We start from the raw sequence: 19,614 nt of genomic DNA, 5'->3' as shown, positions 1-19,614 counted from the left end.
GGGTCAGGGTCTGTGTCCAACTCATTTATCTTGTATCTACCGCAGTGCTTAGAACAGTGCCTGGCCCATAGTAAATGCTTAACAAATATGATAATTATTTATTATTATTATTTGGTATTTAAGCGCTTACAGTGCCAAGCACTGTACTAAGTGCTGGAGTGTATACAATATCGTCAAATTGGGCACAGTCCTTGTCCACAACATGGGGCTCATACCTAAGGGGGAGGGAAAACAGGTATTGAATCTCCCATTGTCCAGATGAAGAAACTGAGGCCCAGAGAAGTCAAGTGGCTTGCCTGAGGTCACACTGCAGGCAAGAGTGGAGCTGGGATTAGAACCCAGGCCCCCTGACTCTCAGGCCTAGGCTCATGGTCTTTCCAGTAGGCCACAGTTTCCACTAGATGAGTGAGTGACTAATCAAATATAAAAGTATGTAAGTGTGTAGGATGCCTTATCAAGTGTCTACTGTGGACAGAGCACTATACTGGAGGGGGTCCTGGGGCCATATAATAAAAGTAGAAGACCAATCCCTGTCCTCAACAAGCTTGCAGTCTAATGGGGAAAATGGGTCAGACTTGATGAATACACAAAGGTTCGGGGAGAGAGCGTAGTAGAAATAAAAACAGACCCAGGTGAGAGAGTGGCTAAAAGGGTTGACTGTCCTGAGAAAGGCCCCTTGGAGGGATTTCAAGATATTTTGAAGATGGCAAAAAATGTGTTCTGGGGGATCTGATGTTGGGGAGAAAGTTCCGGGCAGGGAAGGACTTGATTCGAGGGCTTGTCGGGGGGAGAGAATGTAAGCTGAGGCATAGCTAAGAGTTCAGCATGGGAGGAGTGAAGAGAAGTACAGTGCTCTGCACACAGTAAATGCTCAATAAATCCGATCGAATGAACAAAGCTAGGTAGTGGAGGAAGGAAGTGAAAAGATATGGCGAGACAGAAATGATGGGTCGCCTGGAAACCAGGAGTGAGGAATTTGTTGGATGTGGAAGGAGAATCATTCAATCATATTTAGCACTGTCCTAAGCGCTTAGCACTGTACTAAGTGCTTAAATGGGGCCACTGGAGATGTTTGAGGAGTAGAGAAAGGTGAGCTGAATGGTGTTTCAGGAAGGCAATTTGAGCAGGAGTGAGCAACACGGTGTGAGAGGGAGAGGCTAGAGGCAGGGAGGCAGGAACAGAAACCAGCCAGAAAATGACAACAACTCTGGCTAGAGTGGTGACCATTGCGGGGAAAAGAGGAGTGGATCCGGAGAATGTCATGGAGGAAAAACCAGCAGGATCTAGTGCTTAGTACAGTGCTCAGCACACAATAAACTCTCAATCAATATGATTGATTGATTTGTCTAATGCCAGACTGAACATGGAGGCAAAAAACAAGGAGTTGAGAGTGGCACCAAGGCCGTGGGTTTCTGGGGGAGGGAGGTTGGTGGTAGCTTTGACAGAAAAGGGAAAGTTAGGAGAAGGAGTGGGTGTAGAAAGCAGATGAGAAGTTCAGTTTTGGACTTGTTGAGTTTGAAGGGCCGTCGGGACATTCGTTCATTCATTCAATCGTATTCATCACCATCATTAGTATTAACAATATTATTATATATAATATATTATACAATATATAATTTTATATTAATATTATATATGATTAATACTAATAATAATGGTATTTGTTAAGTGCCTGTGTGCCAGGCACTGTACTAAACACGGGTGGATACAAGCAGATCAGATTGGACACAGTCCCTGCCCCACATGGGGCTCCTGGTCTCAATCCCGTTTGACAGATGAGCTAACTGAAGCCCAGAGAAGTGAAGTGACGAGCCCAAGGTCACACAGCCGACAAGTGGCAGAGCCAGGATTAGAACCCTTGACCTTCTGACTCCCAGGCGCGTGCTCTCTCCACTATGCCATACTGCCTCTCATCATTTGCCCATCATCTGTTCATTTATTGAGCGATTACTGTGTGCAGAGCACTGTACTGAGCGCTTGGAAAGTACAATGCAGCAGTTGAGAGACAATCCTGCCCACAATGGGCTTACAGTCTAGAGCGGGGGAGCAGACATCAAAACAAGTAAACAGGCATCAATATAAATAGAATTATAGATATATACATAAGTGCCGTGAGGTGGGGAGATGGGGGGAAGAGGAAAGGGAGCTAGTCGAGGTGACACGGATGGAGTAAGCGCTCAATAAATACAATTGAATGGATGAATTTATTACTCTGTTTATTTTACTTGTATATATTTACTATTCTATTTATTTTGTTAGTGATGTTCATCTAGTATTACTTCTGTTTATTCTGATGACTTGACACCTGTCCACATGTTTTATTGTCTGTCTCCCCCTTCTAGACTGTGAGCCCACTGTTGGGTAGGGACCGTCTCTATATGTTGCCAACTTGGACTTCCCAAGCGCTTAGTCCAGTGCTCTGCACACAGTAAGTGCTCAATAAATACAATTGAATGAATGAATGAATGATGAAGAGGAAAGGGCTGATCTTGGCAATGTTGTGAAGGTGAGCCTGGCAGGATTTGGTGACAGATTGGAAATGTCAGAGAAGCAGCATGGCTCAATAGAAAGAGCACAGGCTTTGGAGCCAGAGGTCATGGGTTCAAATCCTGGCTCCGCCAGCTGTCAGCTGTGTGACTTTGGGCAAGTCACTTAACTTCTCTGTGCCTCAGTCACCTCATCTGTAAAATGGGGGTTAAGACCGTGAGCCCCCCGTGAGACAACCTGATCACCTTGTAACCTCCCCAGCGCTTAGAACAGTGCTTTGCACATAGTAAGCGCTTAATAAATGCCATCATCATTATTATTACTATGTGGGGTGAATGAGGGAGCAGAGTCAAGGACGACACCAAGGTTGCGGGCTTGTGAGACGGGAAGGATGGTGTGCCGTCCACATTGATGGGAAAGTTTGGGAGAGGACAGGGTTTGGGAGGGAAGATGAGGAGCTCCGTCTTGGACATGTTGAGTTTGGGGTGGCGGGAGGACATGCAAGTAGAGACATCCTGAAGGCAGGAGGAGATGCGAGCCTGGAGGAAGGGAGAGAGAACAGGGGAGGAGCTATAGATTTGGGCATCATCTGCATTGAGATGACAGTTGAAGCCGTGGGAGCGAATCAATCAATCAATCAATCAATCGTATTTATTGAGCGCTTACTGTGTGCAGAGCACTGTACTAAGTGCTTGGGAAGTACAAGTTGGCAACATATAGAGACAGTCCCTACCCAACAGTGGGCTCACAGTCTAAAAAGGGGGAGACAGAGAACAAAACCAAACATACTAACAAAATAAAATAAATAGAATAGATATGTACAGGTAAAATAAATAGAGTAATAAATAAGTACAAACATATATACATATATACAGGTGCTGTGGGGAAAGGAAGGAGGTAAGATGGGGGGATGGAGAGGGGGAGGGGAAGGAAGGGGCTCAGTGTGGGAAGGCCTCCTGGAGGAGGTGAGCTCTCAGTAGGGCCTTGAAGGGAGGAAGAGAGCCAGCTTGGAAGATGGGCAGAGGGAGGCCATTCCAGGCCCGGGGGAGGACGTGGGCCGGGGGTCGATGGTGGGACAGGCGAGAACGAGGTACGGTGAGGAGATTAGCAGCAGAGGAGCGGAGGGTGCGGGGTGGGCTGGAGAAGGAGAGAAGGAGGTGAGGTAGGAGGGGGCGAGGGATGGACAGCCTTGAAGCCCAGGGTGAGGAGTTTCTGCCTGATGCGCAGATTGATTGGTAGCCACCGGAGATTTTTGAGGAGGGGAGTAATATGCCCAGAGCGTTTCTGGACAAAGACAATCCGGGCAGCGGCATGAAGTATGGATTGAAGTGGGGAGAGACACAAGGATGGAAGATCAGAGAGAAGGAGTTCTCCAAGGGACTGAGCGTAGATGGAAAATAGAAAGGGACCAAGAACTGAACCTTGAGGGGCCGCTACAGTTAGGGGATGGGAAGGAGAGGAGGAGCTTGCGAAGCAGAGTGGAGGTTTCTGAAAGGCAAGAGGAGGGGCAGTAATACTGTCAGCAGTATTTATTGAGCACCAATGTGGGGCAGTGAGATGCAGTAGTACTAGCAGTAGTACTTATTGAACACCTACTTGGGGGAGTCACCTTCATCAGGCTTTTAGGAAATACCTTAGAAAGTACAAAGACTCTTGGAGAAGCAGTGTGGCTTATTGGATAGAGCACCGGCCTGGGAATCAGAAGGACCTGGGTTCTAATCCTGGCTCTGCCACTTGTCATTGTGAGAACTTGGGCAAGTCATTTCACTTCTCTGTTCCTCAGTTACCTCATCTATCAAATAGTGATGGTACTTGTTAAGGGCTTACTATGTGCAAAGCACTGTTCTAAGCGCTGGGGGGATACAAGTTGATTAGGTTGTCCCACGGGGGGCTCACAGTCTTAATCCCCATTTTACAGATGAGGGAACTGAGGCACAGAGAAGTTAAGTGACTTGCCCAAAGTCACACAGCTGATGAGTGGCGGAGACTGTGAGCCCCACGTGGGACATAGATCTTGCCCAATCTGATTAGCTTCTGTCTTCCCCAGCAGTTCGTTCAGTGCCTGACACATAATAAGCACTTAACAAGTACTTCCCAAGCGCTTAGTACAGTGCTCTGCACATAGTAAGCGCTCAATAAATACGATTGATTGATTGATTGATTAACAAATACCATAAAAAAACTTTATTAAGGAAAGGCCACAGAGAGCTTACATTCTAACAGAGGAAACATAGTCTTTACAACTAGAGAGGTCAAAAATAAATTGAGCAGGCATATCATCATCATCAATCATATTTATTGAGTGCTTACTGTGTGCAGAGCACTGTACTAAGCACTTGGGAAGTACAAATTGGTAACATATAGAGACAGTCCCTACCCAACAGTGGGCTCACAGTCTAAAAGGGGGAGACAAAACCAAACATACTAACAAAATAAAATAAATAGAATAGATATGTACAAGTAAAATAAATAAATAAATAAATAGAGTAATAAATATGTACGAACATATATACATATGCTCAGGAAGGTGTAAATAAGTTCATAAACACTGGACTTGACCGAAGGAATACTACTACTAATAATAATGATGGCATTTATTAAGCGCTTACTGTGTGCAAAGCACTGTTCTAAGCGCTGGGGAGGTTACAAGGTGATCAGGTTGTCCCACGGGGGGCTCACAGTCTTCATCCCCACTTTACAGATGAGGTAACTGAGGCACAGAGAAGTTAAGTGACTTGCCCAAAGTCACGCAGCTGACAATAGCTGAATGATATGGCCCGGGGGCTGGGAAATGAATCAAAGAGAGCTTGTTGGAGGAGGTGGGATTTTAGAAGGGTTTTGAATCTGGGGAGGGGAAGGGGGGCAGTTCCAAGTCTTAGCAAGGGGAGGGAGGTGAGAGTGAGTCAAAGTTAGATGGTTATCTTGGGAGGAGCAAAGTCAGCAAATTGGAGAGTCAAGGAAGAAGGAAGCAAAGAGGTGAGGTGGTTCCAGGAGTCTGTGTTTGCTGCAAAAAGGCTCAGGGAACCAGTGGAGGTTTGAGGAGAGGAAAGATGCAAGTCGAGCAATCATTAAGGATGATGATCCATATGCCAGCGTGGAGTATAGATAGAAGGGGAGAGAGTCCAGAGGCTGAGAGACCGGGGAGGAGGCTGATGAGCTAGTCTGGCTGTGACAAGACGAGAGCTTATAATAATAATAAGAAGAAGAATAGTAATTGTATCTGTTTAGCACTTTCTATGTGTCAAAAACTGTTCTAAACTCTGGGGTAGATACAACCTAATTAGGTTGGACATAATCCCTGTCCCACATGGGGCTCACAGTCTTTATCTTACAGATGGGGCAACTGAGGCACAGAGAAGTGCAGCAACTTGCCCAATGGCACACCGCAGACAAGTGACGGAGCCAGGATTAGAACCCCACACCTGTGCTCCATCAACTAGGCCACGCTGTACCAGGGTGGTGGCAGTTTGGGTGGAGAGGAAGGGGCCTAGCCGGGCAACATTGTGTAGGAAAATCCGGGAGGATTTGACAGTGGATTAGATGTGAGAATTAAATGATAGTGAAACGTTGCGGAGGACACTGTGGTTGTGGCCCTCTGAGAGGATGGCGGTGTTGTTGAATGAGATAGGTAAGCCGTGTTGGGGTTGCTGTTTTAAGGGGAAAGATGGGGAATTTGGTTTTTGTCATGTGGAGTTTAAGGTGCAAAAAGGACATCCAAGAATGTCTTGGAGGCATGTGGTGATGCAGATCAAGGTTTGAGTGATAGATATGGGAGTCATCCGTTTAGAGGTGGTAGTTGAAGCCAGATGAGTAGATGAGAATGAAAGGTACCTTGCCATCAAGAAGGGAGCGAAGCAGCATGGCTCAGTGGAAAGAGCACGGGCTTTGGAGTCAGAGTTCATGGGTTCAAATCCCGGCTCTGCCAATTGTCAGCTGTGTGACTTTGGGCAAGTCACTTAACTCCTCAGTTACCTCATCTGTAAAATGGGGATTAAGACTGTGAGCCCCCTGTGGGACAACCTGATCACCTTGTAACCTCCCCAGCGCTTAGAACAATGCTTTGCACATAGTAAGCGCTTAATAAATGCCATCATTATTATTATTATTATTACAACTCTGTCGGAGCAAAAGCTTAGGATGAAAAGAGAGAAAAGGAAGCGAAAGAGAAAATGGCGCCATTTACAATGACCCAGAAAGAGACAACCTTTTTGTGTGCACAATTTGGCCAGAACTGTGACTCCTACATTGCCCTATTAAGCCCCATCCTTATTCATAGGTGAACTCACCGTCAGTGGTGTCTTTTTTTTCCCCATGGTATTTGTTAAGCACCTAATATGAGCCAGGCACTGCACTTGGGTAGAGACAAGATAATCAGGTTGGAGTCAGTCCGTCTCACATTCATTCAATCACATTTATTGAGCTCTTACTATGTGCAGAGCACTGTGCTAAGCGCTTGGGAGAGTACAATATAACAATAAACAGACACCTTCCCTGCCCCCAATAAGTTTAAAGTCAAGAGAGGCCTCTAAGCTTTAAAATGGGGGATATTTGTAAATGTCATTTGTAAATGTCAATGTCATTTATAAATGTCAATGTCATTTATAAATGTCAATGTAAACTGGGGCACAGAGAAGTGAAGTGACTTGCTCAAGATGACACAACAGACAAGTGCGGAGCTGGGATTCGGGACTCACAGGCCTGTGCTCTTTCCACTAGGCCACATTGCTTCCCAAATTTGAAGGACGACTATACATCACTGAAAATGAAGGACCAGGATACATCAGTAATAATAATAATGATAATAATGGCATTTATTAAGTGCTTACTATGTGCAAGGCACTGTTCTAAGTGCTGGGGAGGTTACAAGGTGATCAGGTTATCCATCGGTGTAGTCCCAGGGAGCTTTCTCCCATTATTCAATCTCATGGTATGGCTTTCGGTCCTTCACTCCACCGTGTCAGTTCTCTCTAGTGTCATCAGTGACCTTGTTTCTCCTGTTACCGTTCTGCTCACTCCTTCATTTTGTTCGCCGGCTCCTTCTCGTCCTCTGTCTCTCATCCTCTTGTGGTGGGTGTCCTCTACGGTTCTTCTCTAGGTCCTCTACTCTCCTCTCTTCCCTCTAGACTGTAAGCTGCTAGTATGCAGGGAATATGCCTATTATACCGTACTTTCCCGAGTGCTTAGTACAGTGCCCTGCACATAGTAAGTCAATAAATACAATTGATTGACTGAGGTCAACATGCCAACAAGTGAAATCATCGTCAGGGGTCATCACAGAGGTCATCAGGGATCATCATTTTCTGCTCACAATGAACTTACAGTCTAGAGGGAGAGACAGACATTAACTACATGGGAAGCAGCGTGGCTCAATGGAAAGAGCCCGGGCTTTGGAATCAGAGGTCATGGGTTCAAATCCCGGCTCCCCCACTTGTCAGCTGACTTTGGGCAAGTCGCTTCCCTTCTCTGTGCCTCAGTTCCCTCATCTGTAAAATGGGGATTGAGACTGTGAGCCCCCCGTGGGACAACCCGATCACCTTGTAACCTCCCCAGCGCTTAGAACAGTGCTTTGCACATAGTAAGCGCTTAATAAATGCCATCAAAAAAAACTATATATAATTTAAAGATATGTACATAAGTGCCATGGGTTTGAGAGACTATAAAGTCAGAAGAAGAGGGAAACAACCACAGTTAGGAAAAGTGATGTGGAAAAGTTGTCAGCAAACAAGACCCAGAGTTAGGAATCATGCGGGTGAGGTGAGATGAGGTCATTGTTGGTCAGACTGAGATCTGAAAGTGCTTCAGGGAAGAAGGAATGATTTACCCTGTCCGAGGTGGCTGAAGTCGTATTTATTGAGCGCTTACTGTGTGCAGAACACTTTACTAAGTCCTTGAGAGAGTACAATATAAGAATTTTACAGATACATTCGCTATGCACAGTGAGCTACAGTCTACAGGGCCAAGGAGGACGAGAACAGAATAGTGCCCAGGGAATTGGCCAAAAGGAGGCCATTGGTGACCTTGGGGAGTGAGGACTCAGGATCGTGAAGAGAGTGTAATAATGGTGCTCAATAAATACCACAGGGTTTTTTTAAATGGTATTTGTTAAGCATTCTACTGAACACTAAGGTAGTTACGAGATAATCCGATTGAACACTGAGCGTGGCTCAGTGGAAAGAGCACGGGCTTGGGAGTCAGAGGTCATGGGCTCTAATCCCGGCTCCGCCACTTGTCAGCTGGGTGACCTTGGGCAAGTCGCTTAACTTCTCTGGGCCTCAGTTACCTCATTTGTAAAATGGGGATGAAGACTGTGAGCCCCTCGTGGGACAACCTGATTACCTTGTATCTACCCCAGTGCTTAGAACAGTGCTTGGCACACAGTAAGCGCTTAACAAATACCAACATTATTATTAACACAGACTCTGTCCCACATAAGGCTCATAGTCTAAACTGATGGGACCAGGATTTAGTCTCCATTTTACAGATGACTTGCCCAAGGTCCCACAGCAGACAAGTTGCAAAGCCGGGATTAGAGCCCAGGTCCGCTGACAGGCCCGGGCTCTTTTCACTAGGCCATACAGCTTCCCTTGACTGAGTGATTAATCACTGGTATTTACTGAGCGCTTACTATGCGCAGAGCACTGTACTCAATTATTATTACAACACAATTATTGGACACGGTCCCTGCCCCAAGGGGGCTAGAAGAAAGTTGGAGGAGAGGACATGAAGTCAACAGGTGAAGGCGATTCTTCTAAGAAGTCTGTGCGGAAACAAGAGCAGGTGAATGAGAAATTCCCAGAGGGATGTTGGAGGCCACAAAAAGCTATTTGAGAAGCACCATGGCCTAGTGGAAAGAGCACCAGCCTGGGAGTCAGAGGACCTGGATTCTAATCCTACCCAGGATTAGAACTAGGCAGGAAGACAATTGCCTGTCGTGTGATATTGGGCACCTTATAACTTTTCTCTGCCTCAGTTTCCTCAACTGAAAAGGATTCAAAACCCATTTTCCTTCCTGCTTAGACTGTGAGCTCCATGTGGGACAGGGACTGTATCCATTCTGATTATCTTGTATCTACCCCAGCACTTGATACAGTGCTTGACGTCTTCTAAGTGCTTAAATGCCATAATTTTTTGACGTGGGGAATCCTGAGCATGTTTGAAGGCTGAGGAAAAGGAACTGTCTGAGAGTGAGAGTTTAAGACAGCAATAAGGGATAGGCGGAAGGCAGAAGCAAACGTTTTTAAGAGCGGAGGGGAAGAGGTCAGAGGCGCAGGTGGAGGAGAAAGAATTAAAGAGCAGGTGGGAGATCTCTTGAGAAACAAGTGAGAAGGCAGAGCAAGAGGAGGCAGGGGAAATATGAGGTGGGAGGAGGGCACTTAGGGAAGGAAGAAGATGGGCCCAGAATTAAGCATCTGTAAGTTTGATTCTCTCTGTGTGTGGGTGTGACTTTGGGTGTCTAAATCTCTCTGAAAGTGGGCTTCTGATTGAATCTGACTTAGGGTGTATATGCCTGGTTGTGGTTGTGCGTTTGGGTGTCTGACACTGAGTGTGTGGATCTGTGATTGTTACCCTGGGTGGGTGTCTGTGTTCGTGACACCGTGGACGTGAGTGTCTGTTTAATACTGTGGACGTGGGGTCTGGGACTGACCCTGGATGGGTGTCTGTGAGACACTGAGGATGTGGGTGAATCACTGCATAGGAGTGTGTGTGTTTGTGATCCCGAAGGGATGTCTGTGTGTGTGACACTGTGTCTGGGAGTGTGTGTGAGACCCTATGGAAGCGTGACTGCATGTGACACTGGGTGCCCAAGCCACTGTCCTTTCCCACAGCCCCTCCTTGCCCCACGCCCCCTCAAGCGGTTTCACAGATGGGGGTGGAAAAGAGAGGGGCCCCTGGCCGCCCGCACCCATCCCCTCCCCCTCTTGCTCGGTGACTGGGGGGGAGGTTGGCTCTCTCTACAGATGGACCCGGTCCAGAAAGCCGTGATCAGCCACACCTTCGGGGCCCCTTCCCCCCTGAAGAAGAAGCTTTTCATCTCCTGTAATATCTGCCACCTGCAGTTCAACTCGGCGGTGAGCATAGCTGTGGGGACCTGGGGTGGGGGGTCAGTAGTGGGGTGGGGGATAGGCTAGGAGGGAAGAGATGCAGAGGCAGAGACTGGAAAGAGACACAAAGGACTGGAGCCAGGAGGGAGATGTACTGCCCGTCTCCCCGGGGCAGTACCCGGTGTTCTGCTCACTTTAAAGTTCCAGTTTGAGTTTGCAGCCACCGCCTTCACCCCTCGACCAGGAATTCATAGTTTTTCTGATTCCACCTTCCCCATCATCTCTGAAACCAGCTCCCTAATCTCACTCCAGGGTTCTCTCCGTAGTCCTCGGCTCAGGGGAACCAGGCCCCTCTCACAGTGTAGCAGGAGGGATTCTAGTGAGACCCTAGGCAGCATTTCCTAGTAGGGTGAAGGCTGGGTAGTTTCTTCGAGGCCTGATGCAGGGTGGGATGACCTTGCTGTCTCATGGTTGGGGCAGGGGGGGTCATTAGGTGAGCTGGCCAGCAGTCCTCCTCCATGAGCTGGGGTGGGAGTTGCGGGGGTCACCCCTCCCACCCCGCTAAGCAGCTGGACCGTCCAAGTCTCCGGGCCAGGGGCTGCCCTGGATGCCAGGATCACCGTGTCAGGTTCGGGTCGGTGCTGTTGACTCTTGTCGCCCCGGGCCCAGGGAAATTAGGAAGTGGGACGCCCTCCCCAACAGCACGGCCCACGGCGCTGGTGCATACGTGACTGTCTCGCGTCTGGGTGTGCCAGTATGTAACTGTGTGCCTCGTATGGCCACATGGGTGACCGTGTGCATTGGACTTTGAAAACGTGTGCGGTTGCGTGAGTGCCTGACTGGGGTGTGTCTGTGTGTTTGCGGGTGTTGGGATCAGTCTGGTTGCTTCCCTCTTGCGATGGCCCTGACCCTGCTTCCCCTGCCCAGAACCAGGCTGAGGCCCATTACAAGGGCCACAAACACGCCCGCAAGCTCAAGGCCGTCGAAGCTGCCAGGAAGAAGCAGAAGGCACCGGTCCCCACCCGGCGGTCAGACCGAGGCCAGCCCACCGCCCCGCCTGCTGCGGTACCCCCTGGGGACCAGGGTAAGGCCAGGCTGGCAGCGGGGGCGGGGGAGGAGGCACCGTCCGGGATGCCTAGCTCCATCGTGGGCAGGATTCCCGGGAGCGGCAACAGGAGGGATGGCAGTCAGACGACAGAAGGGACTTCTCTACCCATGGAGGGAGTGGGAGAGAAATGGGACCAGGCCGCGTCTCCTTCTCCTCCGCTTCCCACCCCTCTCCTCGGAAGGGATACTGGCCCAGCCTTGTGAGGGGTCTGCCTTGTGTCTCCCCAGCTCCGTCTCCTGCCCCTGCAGGGGCCCCGTGCCCCGTAGCCCCGCTGCCTGTAGTCCCAGCACCCACCCTGGCCACTTGTGCACCCCTGGGCTCCCCGCTGTCCACTTTCCGTTCCGATGACGCCTCCTCCTCTGCCTCCTCACTGGGGTCGGGGCCAGAGGCCACTGGAGTGCCAGTGGGGGCCGGCGTGGCGCCCGCCCTGGCCAGCAAGCAGGAGGCCGAGGGGGTCCGGGCGCAGCTCTACTGCCCCACGTGCAAGGTGACAGTCAACTCTGCCTCGCAGCTCCGAGCACACACCACAGGTCAGCTTCACCCTTGCCCCTCTTACCCCCTTGCCATCTGCCCCCCCGCCTCAAAGTGCCCCCAAAGTCCGGGAGATCTCGACCTCCCCCTCTCCCTCTTTCTGCTCAGTCAGAGGACTTTGGGTCTCCCCAGGGCTTGAAGAGGCAGGGGGTTTGTTACGATGATTTTGCCTCTCCCGTGGATCCCCGAAACCCCGCCCCTTGATGGGGTGTGCTCCCTGGCCCCCTTTTCCTCTCCCCCACCCAGGGGCCAAGCACCGGTGGATGGCAGAGGGTCAACACGGTCCCCCTCGCCGCGGCCGCGGGAAGCCGCTGCCCCAGGCCAAGCCAGGCGGGAGCACGGGCAGCACTCACGGCCTGGTTAGGGTCAGAGTCAAGGCCAAGGCCTTCCACTGCCCTGTTTGCCAAGTCCACGTCAACTTGGAAACGCAGCTCCAGCAGGTGCCCGTCAGCCAGGGGGGGCAGGGGGAAGGTGGGGACGGGAGAGACGTGAACACGGGTCAAGGTACTCTGCTTCCTGACGGGGTGGAGGTGGGTGGCCCCTGGTTCTGACCTTTCTCACCCGAAGCCCCGCTTCCCCCCATCCCTGCTCCAGCACATGAGCAGCCGGAGGCATCGAGACCACCTGGTGGGGGAGCCCCCCAGAGCCACATTCAGCCCCTACGGCCGGCTTCAGCGAGAGCCCCCGACCTCCGGCCTCCAGGTAACAGCCTCGGGGCCTGTCTGAGATGGTCATGGGGAGGTGTGGGACAAGGTGGGAAGCGTGGAGGACCCCCCTACCGCACATACACTGCTCCTGGGGCTGAAACATGGGGGTTGAAGGGGCTGGGGGAAGAACCGGCTCACCCCTACCTCAGCTCTCCCACCTGCTCAGGAGAGGTGGGGGGAGCTAGCTTACTCTTGGGGTCCCAGGCCCTCTCTCAGATGCCTCCCATCTCTCTGTGTCTCTACGCGTCTCTTCCCCGCAGTCTAACATGGGGGTTGAAGGGGATGGGGGAAGAACTGGCTCACCCCTACCTCAGCTCTCCCACCTGCTCAGGAGAGGTGGGGGGAGCTAGCTTACTCTTGGGGTCCCAGGCCCTCTCTCAGATGCCTCCCATCTCTCTGTGTCTCTACGTGTCTCTTCCCCGCAGTCTAACATGGGGGTTGAAGGGGATGGGGGAAGAACTGGCTCACCCCTACCTCAGCTCTCCCACCTGCTCAGGAGAGGTGGGGGGAGCTAGCTTACTCTTGGGGTCCCAGGCCCTCTCTCAGATGCCTCCCATCTCTCTGTGTCTCTACGTGTCTCTTCCCCGCAGTCTAACATGGGGGTTGAAGGGGATGGGGGAAGAACTGGCTCACCCCTACCTCAGCTCTCCCACCTGCTCAGGAGAGGTGGGGGGAGCCGGGCCCTCTCTCAGATGCCTCCCATCTCTCTGTGTCTCTACGTGTCTCTTCCCCGCAGTCTAAGCTGGCCCTGCAGAAGCAGCTGACCAAGGCCCTGGCCTCACGCTTCGTGCCCGGCCCCCTGCCTGCACTGGCCACCACCCCAGCTCTCTGTGGGCTGCCGGGACCCCTGACGCTCAGCTCTGCCCCTACGGCCTCCATCTTCCCAGGCTCACTGTTGGCACCGGCCCTGTTCCGTCCCGCCGTGGCTGTTGGCCGCACCAGCCCGGGGACACTGGTCTTTACCCCCTACTGACCCCCTTCCCCTTGGGCAGAGAGCAGGGGTCCCTCTCATAGCCAGGGACGAGGGTAAAGGGGGGTCTCTGGCGTGCGTGTGAGTGTGTGTGTCTCCCAAGTCATTCTGACCGGAGGCAGCGTTTGCCTCCCCTGCCCTGAGTCAAAACTGGAACAACAGGGCAGTGGGGGGTGGCGAGTGATTGAATTATGCCCTCCATGGCAAACCTGTTTCCCAGCTCCAGAGCCAGGGTGGTCCCTGGGACATGGCTAGTACCTGCCCCGTGGCACGGTTGGGGGGGGTGTGGGTCTTCATGGGCACAATGTCAATCTCACAGCTCTGCTGTGTCTAATTCCGCAAAATAAAATCTAAAGTCTGATGTCCCCCACACCGGCCCCTGCCTTCCTGCCTGGGCCATGAGGGGAGGGGCGGGGTGGGGAGAGGCAGGGCTCTTCCACCTGTCTCCAGTTGCTACGCCATGACCAGCTGACAACGGGATGTAGCATAACCTCTTTATAGCAAACTCCCCCATAACAAAAACCCCTCAGAGCAGAGTGTCAGGGCCCAAAGGGTGAGGGTCCCGGCTAGGCACGAGAGATGGAGGGAGGCGTTTCAATGCCACGGCGGGGGGCCGTGGCGCTTGTGCACCCTCCATTTTGCTACAAATACCCTGGGGCTGATAAAGAACTTAAGGAAAAAGAGTTGGGGCAGTGGCGGGGGAAGACCGAGGCCGGCCACCCCAGGATGCGGCAGGGGCAACCACGACCTCACCGTCTGGGAGTCCACCTCTCTTTTCCCCCCACCTCGGCCCCTTCAGTCCTCCCTGGCCCTCCGGAGCCGGTGACGGCGGGGTCCGGGCCGGGGCTCAGGCGTCCGTGGAGCCGCTGCCCTTGTTCTTGCGGCTGAGCGGGAAGGCGGACTTGCTCTGCGGCTGGGTCATCTTGCTGACCAGGTAGACGAAGGGCTCCAGGAGGCTGCGCCGGTCGCTCACGGACACCTCCCACAGCTTCACTTTCTCCGTCTTGGCCCACTGCTGGGCCGCGTCCGGGTCCACCCGCCGCTGTTCCTGCAGGTCACACTTGTTCCCCAGCACCACGATGGTCACCTGCCGGGAGGTGGGGCGGGGTGGAGGTGAATATATAGCAGGTCCCACTCCCCAGGGGCGCCGCCACCCCCAATTCCCCGTACCTCCTTCTTGTCCTTGGCCCTGTCGATCTCCCTCTTGAGCATCTCGACGCGCTGGAAGGACTCGCGGCTGTCGGTGCTGTAGACCAGCACGAAGCCGTCGGTGCAGGAGAAGCAGTGGCGGGGGAGGTCGGTGCCCTCCCGCAGCCCCCGCGTGTCGTAGAACCGCACTTGCTCCCGCACGCCCCGCTCCGTCTCGATCGACCCCACGTAGATGTCCTCCTGCGTCTCCATCATCTCCGACCCTGAGGGGTGGGAAAAGGGGTGGTGGGAGCTGTGGAAGGGGAAGCCCCAGCCGGGGAGACAGTGGGGGGTGAAGACGCCCTGGGATGGGAGGGATGGGGTACGCCGTGCAACTTGCGTACCCCAAGAGAAGCAGAGAAGCAGCGAGGCTCAGTGGAAAGAGCCTGGGCTTGGGAGCCAGGGGTCCTGGGTTCTAATTCCTGCTCCACCACTTAATAATAATGGCATTTATTAAGCGCTTACTATGTGCAAAGCACTGTTCTAAGTGCTGGGGAGGTTACAAGGTGATCAGGTTGTCCCACGTGGGGCTCACAGTCTCAATCCCCACTTTACAGATGAGGTAACTGAGGCCCAGAGAAGTGAAGTGACTTCCCCAAAGTCACACAGCTGACAGTTGGCGGAGCCGGGATTTGACTCCAAAGCCCGTGCTATTTCCACCGAGCCATGCTGCTTCATTCATTCAATCGTATTTATTGAGCGCTTACTGTGTGCAGAGCACTGTACCAAGCGCTTGGGAAGTACAAGTTGGCAACATATAGAGATGGTCCCTACCCAACAACGGGCTCAGGGGACACCCTCCCTCCCGTAGCTGAGACCGGTAGAGTCCTGGACACTTTCCAGGTGCCATCCTGGGAAGAGAACTTTATCGTACTCTTCTGAAATATTGTTGATTGATCCACTGATTGATTAATTGATTTTACAGAGGGGCCCCTGCTTGACTCTCCCTCCCGTTGCTGAGACGGGTAGAGACCTGGAAACTCTCCAGATGCCAACCTGGGAGGAGAGCTTTACTATACTTTTCCAAAATACTGCTGACTGATCAATTGATTGATTTTACAGACGGGCCTCTGTTTGACTCTCCCTCCTGTTGCTGAGACCGCTAGAGTCCTGGAAGCTCTCCAGGTGCCAACCTGGGAGGAGAACTTTACTATACTCTTCCAAAATACTGCTGATTGATCCACAGTGCTTAGAACAGTGCTTTGCACATAGTAAGCACGTAATAAATGTCATTATTATTATTATTATTGATTGATCTTATGGGGCTTCTCTAACACATTCTCTTCCCCCTTCTGGACTGTGAGCTAGTTGGGTAGGGACCGCCTCTATATGTTGCCAACTTGTACTCCCAAGCGCTTAGTACAGTGCTCTGCACACAGTAAGTGCTCAGTAAATACGATTGATAACACACTTGTCATGCACTTGTCAGCTGTGTGACTTCGGGCAAGTCACTTCACTTCTCTGGGCCTGAGTGACCTGTAATTAGAAGCAGCATGGCTCAGTGGAAAGAGCCCGGGCTTTGGAGTCAGAGGTCATGGGTTCCAATCCCGGCTCCGCCTCTTGTCAGCTGGGTGACCTTGGGCAAATCACTTCACTTCTCTGGTCCTCATCTGTCAAATGGGGCTGTTGGGTAGGGACCGTCTCTCTATGTTGCCAACTTGTACTTCCCAAGCGCGGGGTACAGGGCTCTGCACACAGTAAGCGCTCAATACGATTGATTGATAACACACTTGTCAGCTGGGTGACTTCGGGCAAGTCACTTCAATCAATCAATCAATCAATCGTATTTATTGAGCGCTTACTGTGTGCAGAGCATTGTACTAAGCGCTTATAATAATAATAATAATGGCATTTATTCAGCGCTTCCTATGTGCAAAGCACTGCTTCACTTCTCTGGGCCTCAGTGACCTCATCTGGAGAGTGGGGGTGAAGGCCGTGAACCCCAAGTGGGACAACCTGGTCGCCTTGTATTCCCCCCAGAGCTTCTCTCTGATCTCCCATCCTCGTGTCTCTCCCCACTTCAATCCATACTTCATGCTGCTGCCCGGATTATCTTTGTCCAGAAACACTCTGGGCATATCACTCCCCTCCTCAAAAATCTCCAGTGGCTACGAATCAATCTGCACATCAGGCAGAAACTCCTCACCCTGGGCTTCAAGGCTGTCCATCCCCTCGCCCCCTCCTACCTCACCTCCCTTCTCTTCTTCTCCAGCCCAGCCCGCACCTTCCGCTCCTCCACCGCTGATCTCCTCACCGTACCTCGCTCTCGCCTGTCCCGCCATCGACCCCCGGCCCACGTCCTCCCCCGGGCCTGGAATGCCCTCCCTCTGCCCATCCGCCAAGCTAGCTCTCTTCCTCCCTTCAAGGCCCTACTGAGAGCTCACCTCCTCCAGGAGGCCTTCCCAGACTGAGCCCCTTCCTTCCTCATCATCAATCATCAATCGTATTTATTGAGCGCTTACTATGTGCAGAGCACTGTACTAAGCGCTTGGGAAGTACAAATTGGCAACCTATAGAGACAGTCCCTACCCAACAGTGGGCTCACAGTCTAAAAGGGGGAGACAGAGAACAGAACCAAACATACTAACAAAATAAAATAAATAGAATAGATATGTATAAGATAAACAAATAAATAGAGTAATATTCCTCTCCCCCTCGTCCCCATCTCCCCATCTTACCTCCTTCCCTTCCCCACAGCACCTGTATATATGTATATATGTTTGTACATATTTATTACTCTATTTATTTTACTTGTACATGTCGATTCTATTGATTTTATTTTGTTAATACGTTTGGTTTTGTTCTGTCTCCCCCTTCTAGACTGTGAGCCCACTGTTGGGTAGGGACTGTCTCTCTATGTTGCCAATTTGTACTTCCCAAGCGCTCAGTCCAGTGCTCTGCACACAGTAAGCGCTCAATAAATACGATTGATGATGATGGGAGCCCACTGTTGGGTAGGGACTGTCTCTGCATGTTGCCAATTTGGCCTTCCCAAGCGCTCAGTCCAGTGCTCTGCACACAGTAAGCGCTCAATAAATACGATTGATGATGACTGCGCGCTGACTGTGTGCAGAGCACCGGACTAAGCGCTTGGGAAGTCCAAGGTGGCAACATATAGGGGCGGTCCCTACCCAAGGGTGGGCTCACAGTCTATCAGTATTATTATTATTAATGTTAAGTTGACCAGCTTGGGGGGCAACATATAGAGGCGGTCCCTACCCAAGGGTGGGCTCACGGTCTATCAGTATTATTATTATTATTATTAATGTTAAGTTGACCAGCTTGGGGGGGTTTGGTACTCACCAACCACGTGGTTCCCGTAGAGCAGCTGTTCCAGGATGGAGGTCTTGCCCACGGCTGCCTGGCCGCAGACGACCACCTTGCAGTTCTTCCCCATGCAGGCCCCGGCCCTGCCGGACACTTGGAATGACGGACGAAGGGAGGGGGAGTCTAGCCCACTCCCAGATCCGGGGGGAAAGGGGGGCGTCCAAGCCAACCGGAGCCGGGTTGGGGTCGCGGGGGTGGGGAGGGGGCTGCTGCAAAGACCCCCAGGGCTCCGGGGGGAGGGGGAGGAGGGGGCTCACCGACCAAATCCGGAGCCCAACCGCCGCCACCACCGCTTCCTCTCCCGGGCCCGGCCCACAAGGCCCGACTCCGCCTTATTTCCCAGCCTGGACCAACTTCCCCCTCCCCTCCCACCTCCCCAACTCTAGGAAACCATCAATCAATCAATCAATCAATCGTATTTATTGAGCGCTTACCGTGTGCGGGGCACTGCACTAAGCGCTGGGGAAGTCCAAGTTGGCAACATCTAGAGACGGTCCCTACCCAACAGTGGGCTCACAGGCTAGAAGGGGGAGACAGACACCAAAACCAGATTCACAAAATAAAATAAATAGAATAAATATGGACACATAAAATAGAGTGATAAATATGTACAGACATATATACAGGTGCTGTGGGGAAGGGAAGGAGGTAAGATGGCTGAGAGGCTGGTCATTCATTCGGTCAATCGTATTGATTGAGCGCTTACCGTGTGCGGAGCACTGGACTAAGCGCTGGGGAAGTCCAAGTTGGCAACATATAGAGACAGTCCCTATCCAACAGTGGGCTCACAGTCTAGAAGGGGGAGACAGACAACAAAACATATTAACAAAAGAAAATAAATAGAATAAATATGTACAAGTAAAATAAATAAATAAAGAGTAATAAATATGTACAAACATATCAATCAATCAATCGTATTGAGCGCTTACTGTGTGCAGAGCACCGGACTAAGCGCTTGGGAAGTACAAGTTGGCAACATATATACATATATGCAGGTGCTGTGGGGAAGGGAAGGAGGTAAGGCGGGGGAGAAGGGGGAGAGGAAGGAGGGGACATTTGTTAAACGGTTACTACGTACCAATCAATCAATTGTAGTTATTGAGCGCTTACCGTGTGCCGAGCACTGGACTAAGCGCTCGGGAAGCCCAAGTTGGCAACACAGAGAGGCGGTCCCTACCCAACAGCGGGTTCACAGTCTAGAAGGGGGAGACAGAGAACAAAACCAAATATACTAACAAAATAAAATAAATAGAA

General features: G+C 51.6%; 2 protein-coding genes across 2 annotated transcripts in view; one reads left to right on the top strand and one right to left on the bottom strand.

Annotated features, from left to right (window-relative positions):
• Positions 1-14,215, top strand: part of ZNF385C (zinc finger protein 385C) — a 42,768-nt gene extending 28,553 nt beyond the window's left edge. The window contains exons 3-8 of the mRNA XM_038754065.1: positions 10,446-10,556; positions 11,457-11,613; positions 11,865-12,167; positions 12,415-12,608; positions 12,763-12,870; positions 13,612-14,215. Of these exons, the coding sequence (XP_038609993.1) occupies positions 10,446-10,556; positions 11,457-11,613; positions 11,865-12,167; positions 12,415-12,608; positions 12,763-12,870; positions 13,612-13,848 (1,110 nt within the window). The 3' untranslated portion in view covers positions 13,849-14,215. The remainder of the gene's footprint in view (positions 1-10,445; positions 10,557-11,456; positions 11,614-11,864; positions 12,168-12,414; positions 12,609-12,762; positions 12,871-13,611) is intronic.
• Positions 14,216-14,334: 119 nt separating this feature from the next.
• NKIRAS2 (NFKB inhibitor interacting Ras like 2) lies at positions 14,335-18,646 on the bottom strand. The gene is made up of 3 exons (XM_038754167.1): positions 18,337-18,646; positions 15,016-15,257; positions 14,335-14,932 (listed from the first exon to the last, which is right to left on the bottom strand). Exons 1-3 carry the CDS (start codon positions 18,428-18,430, stop codon positions 14,693-14,695), a joined length of 576 nt encoding a protein of 191 aa, XP_038610095.1. The 5' UTR covers positions 18,431-18,646; the 3' UTR covers positions 14,335-14,692.
• Between the last annotated feature and the right edge of the window lie 968 nt (positions 18,647-19,614).

Source organism: Tachyglossus aculeatus, chromosome 11, assembly GCF_015852505.1.
Source record: "Tachyglossus aculeatus isolate mTacAcu1 chromosome 11, mTacAcu1.pri, whole genome shotgun sequence".
Classification (NCBI taxonomy): Eukaryota; Metazoa; Chordata; class Mammalia; order Monotremata; family Tachyglossidae; genus Tachyglossus; species Tachyglossus aculeatus.
Note: the sequence above shows the minus strand (reverse complement) of the source record. Positions and strands in the feature narration are given on the sequence as shown.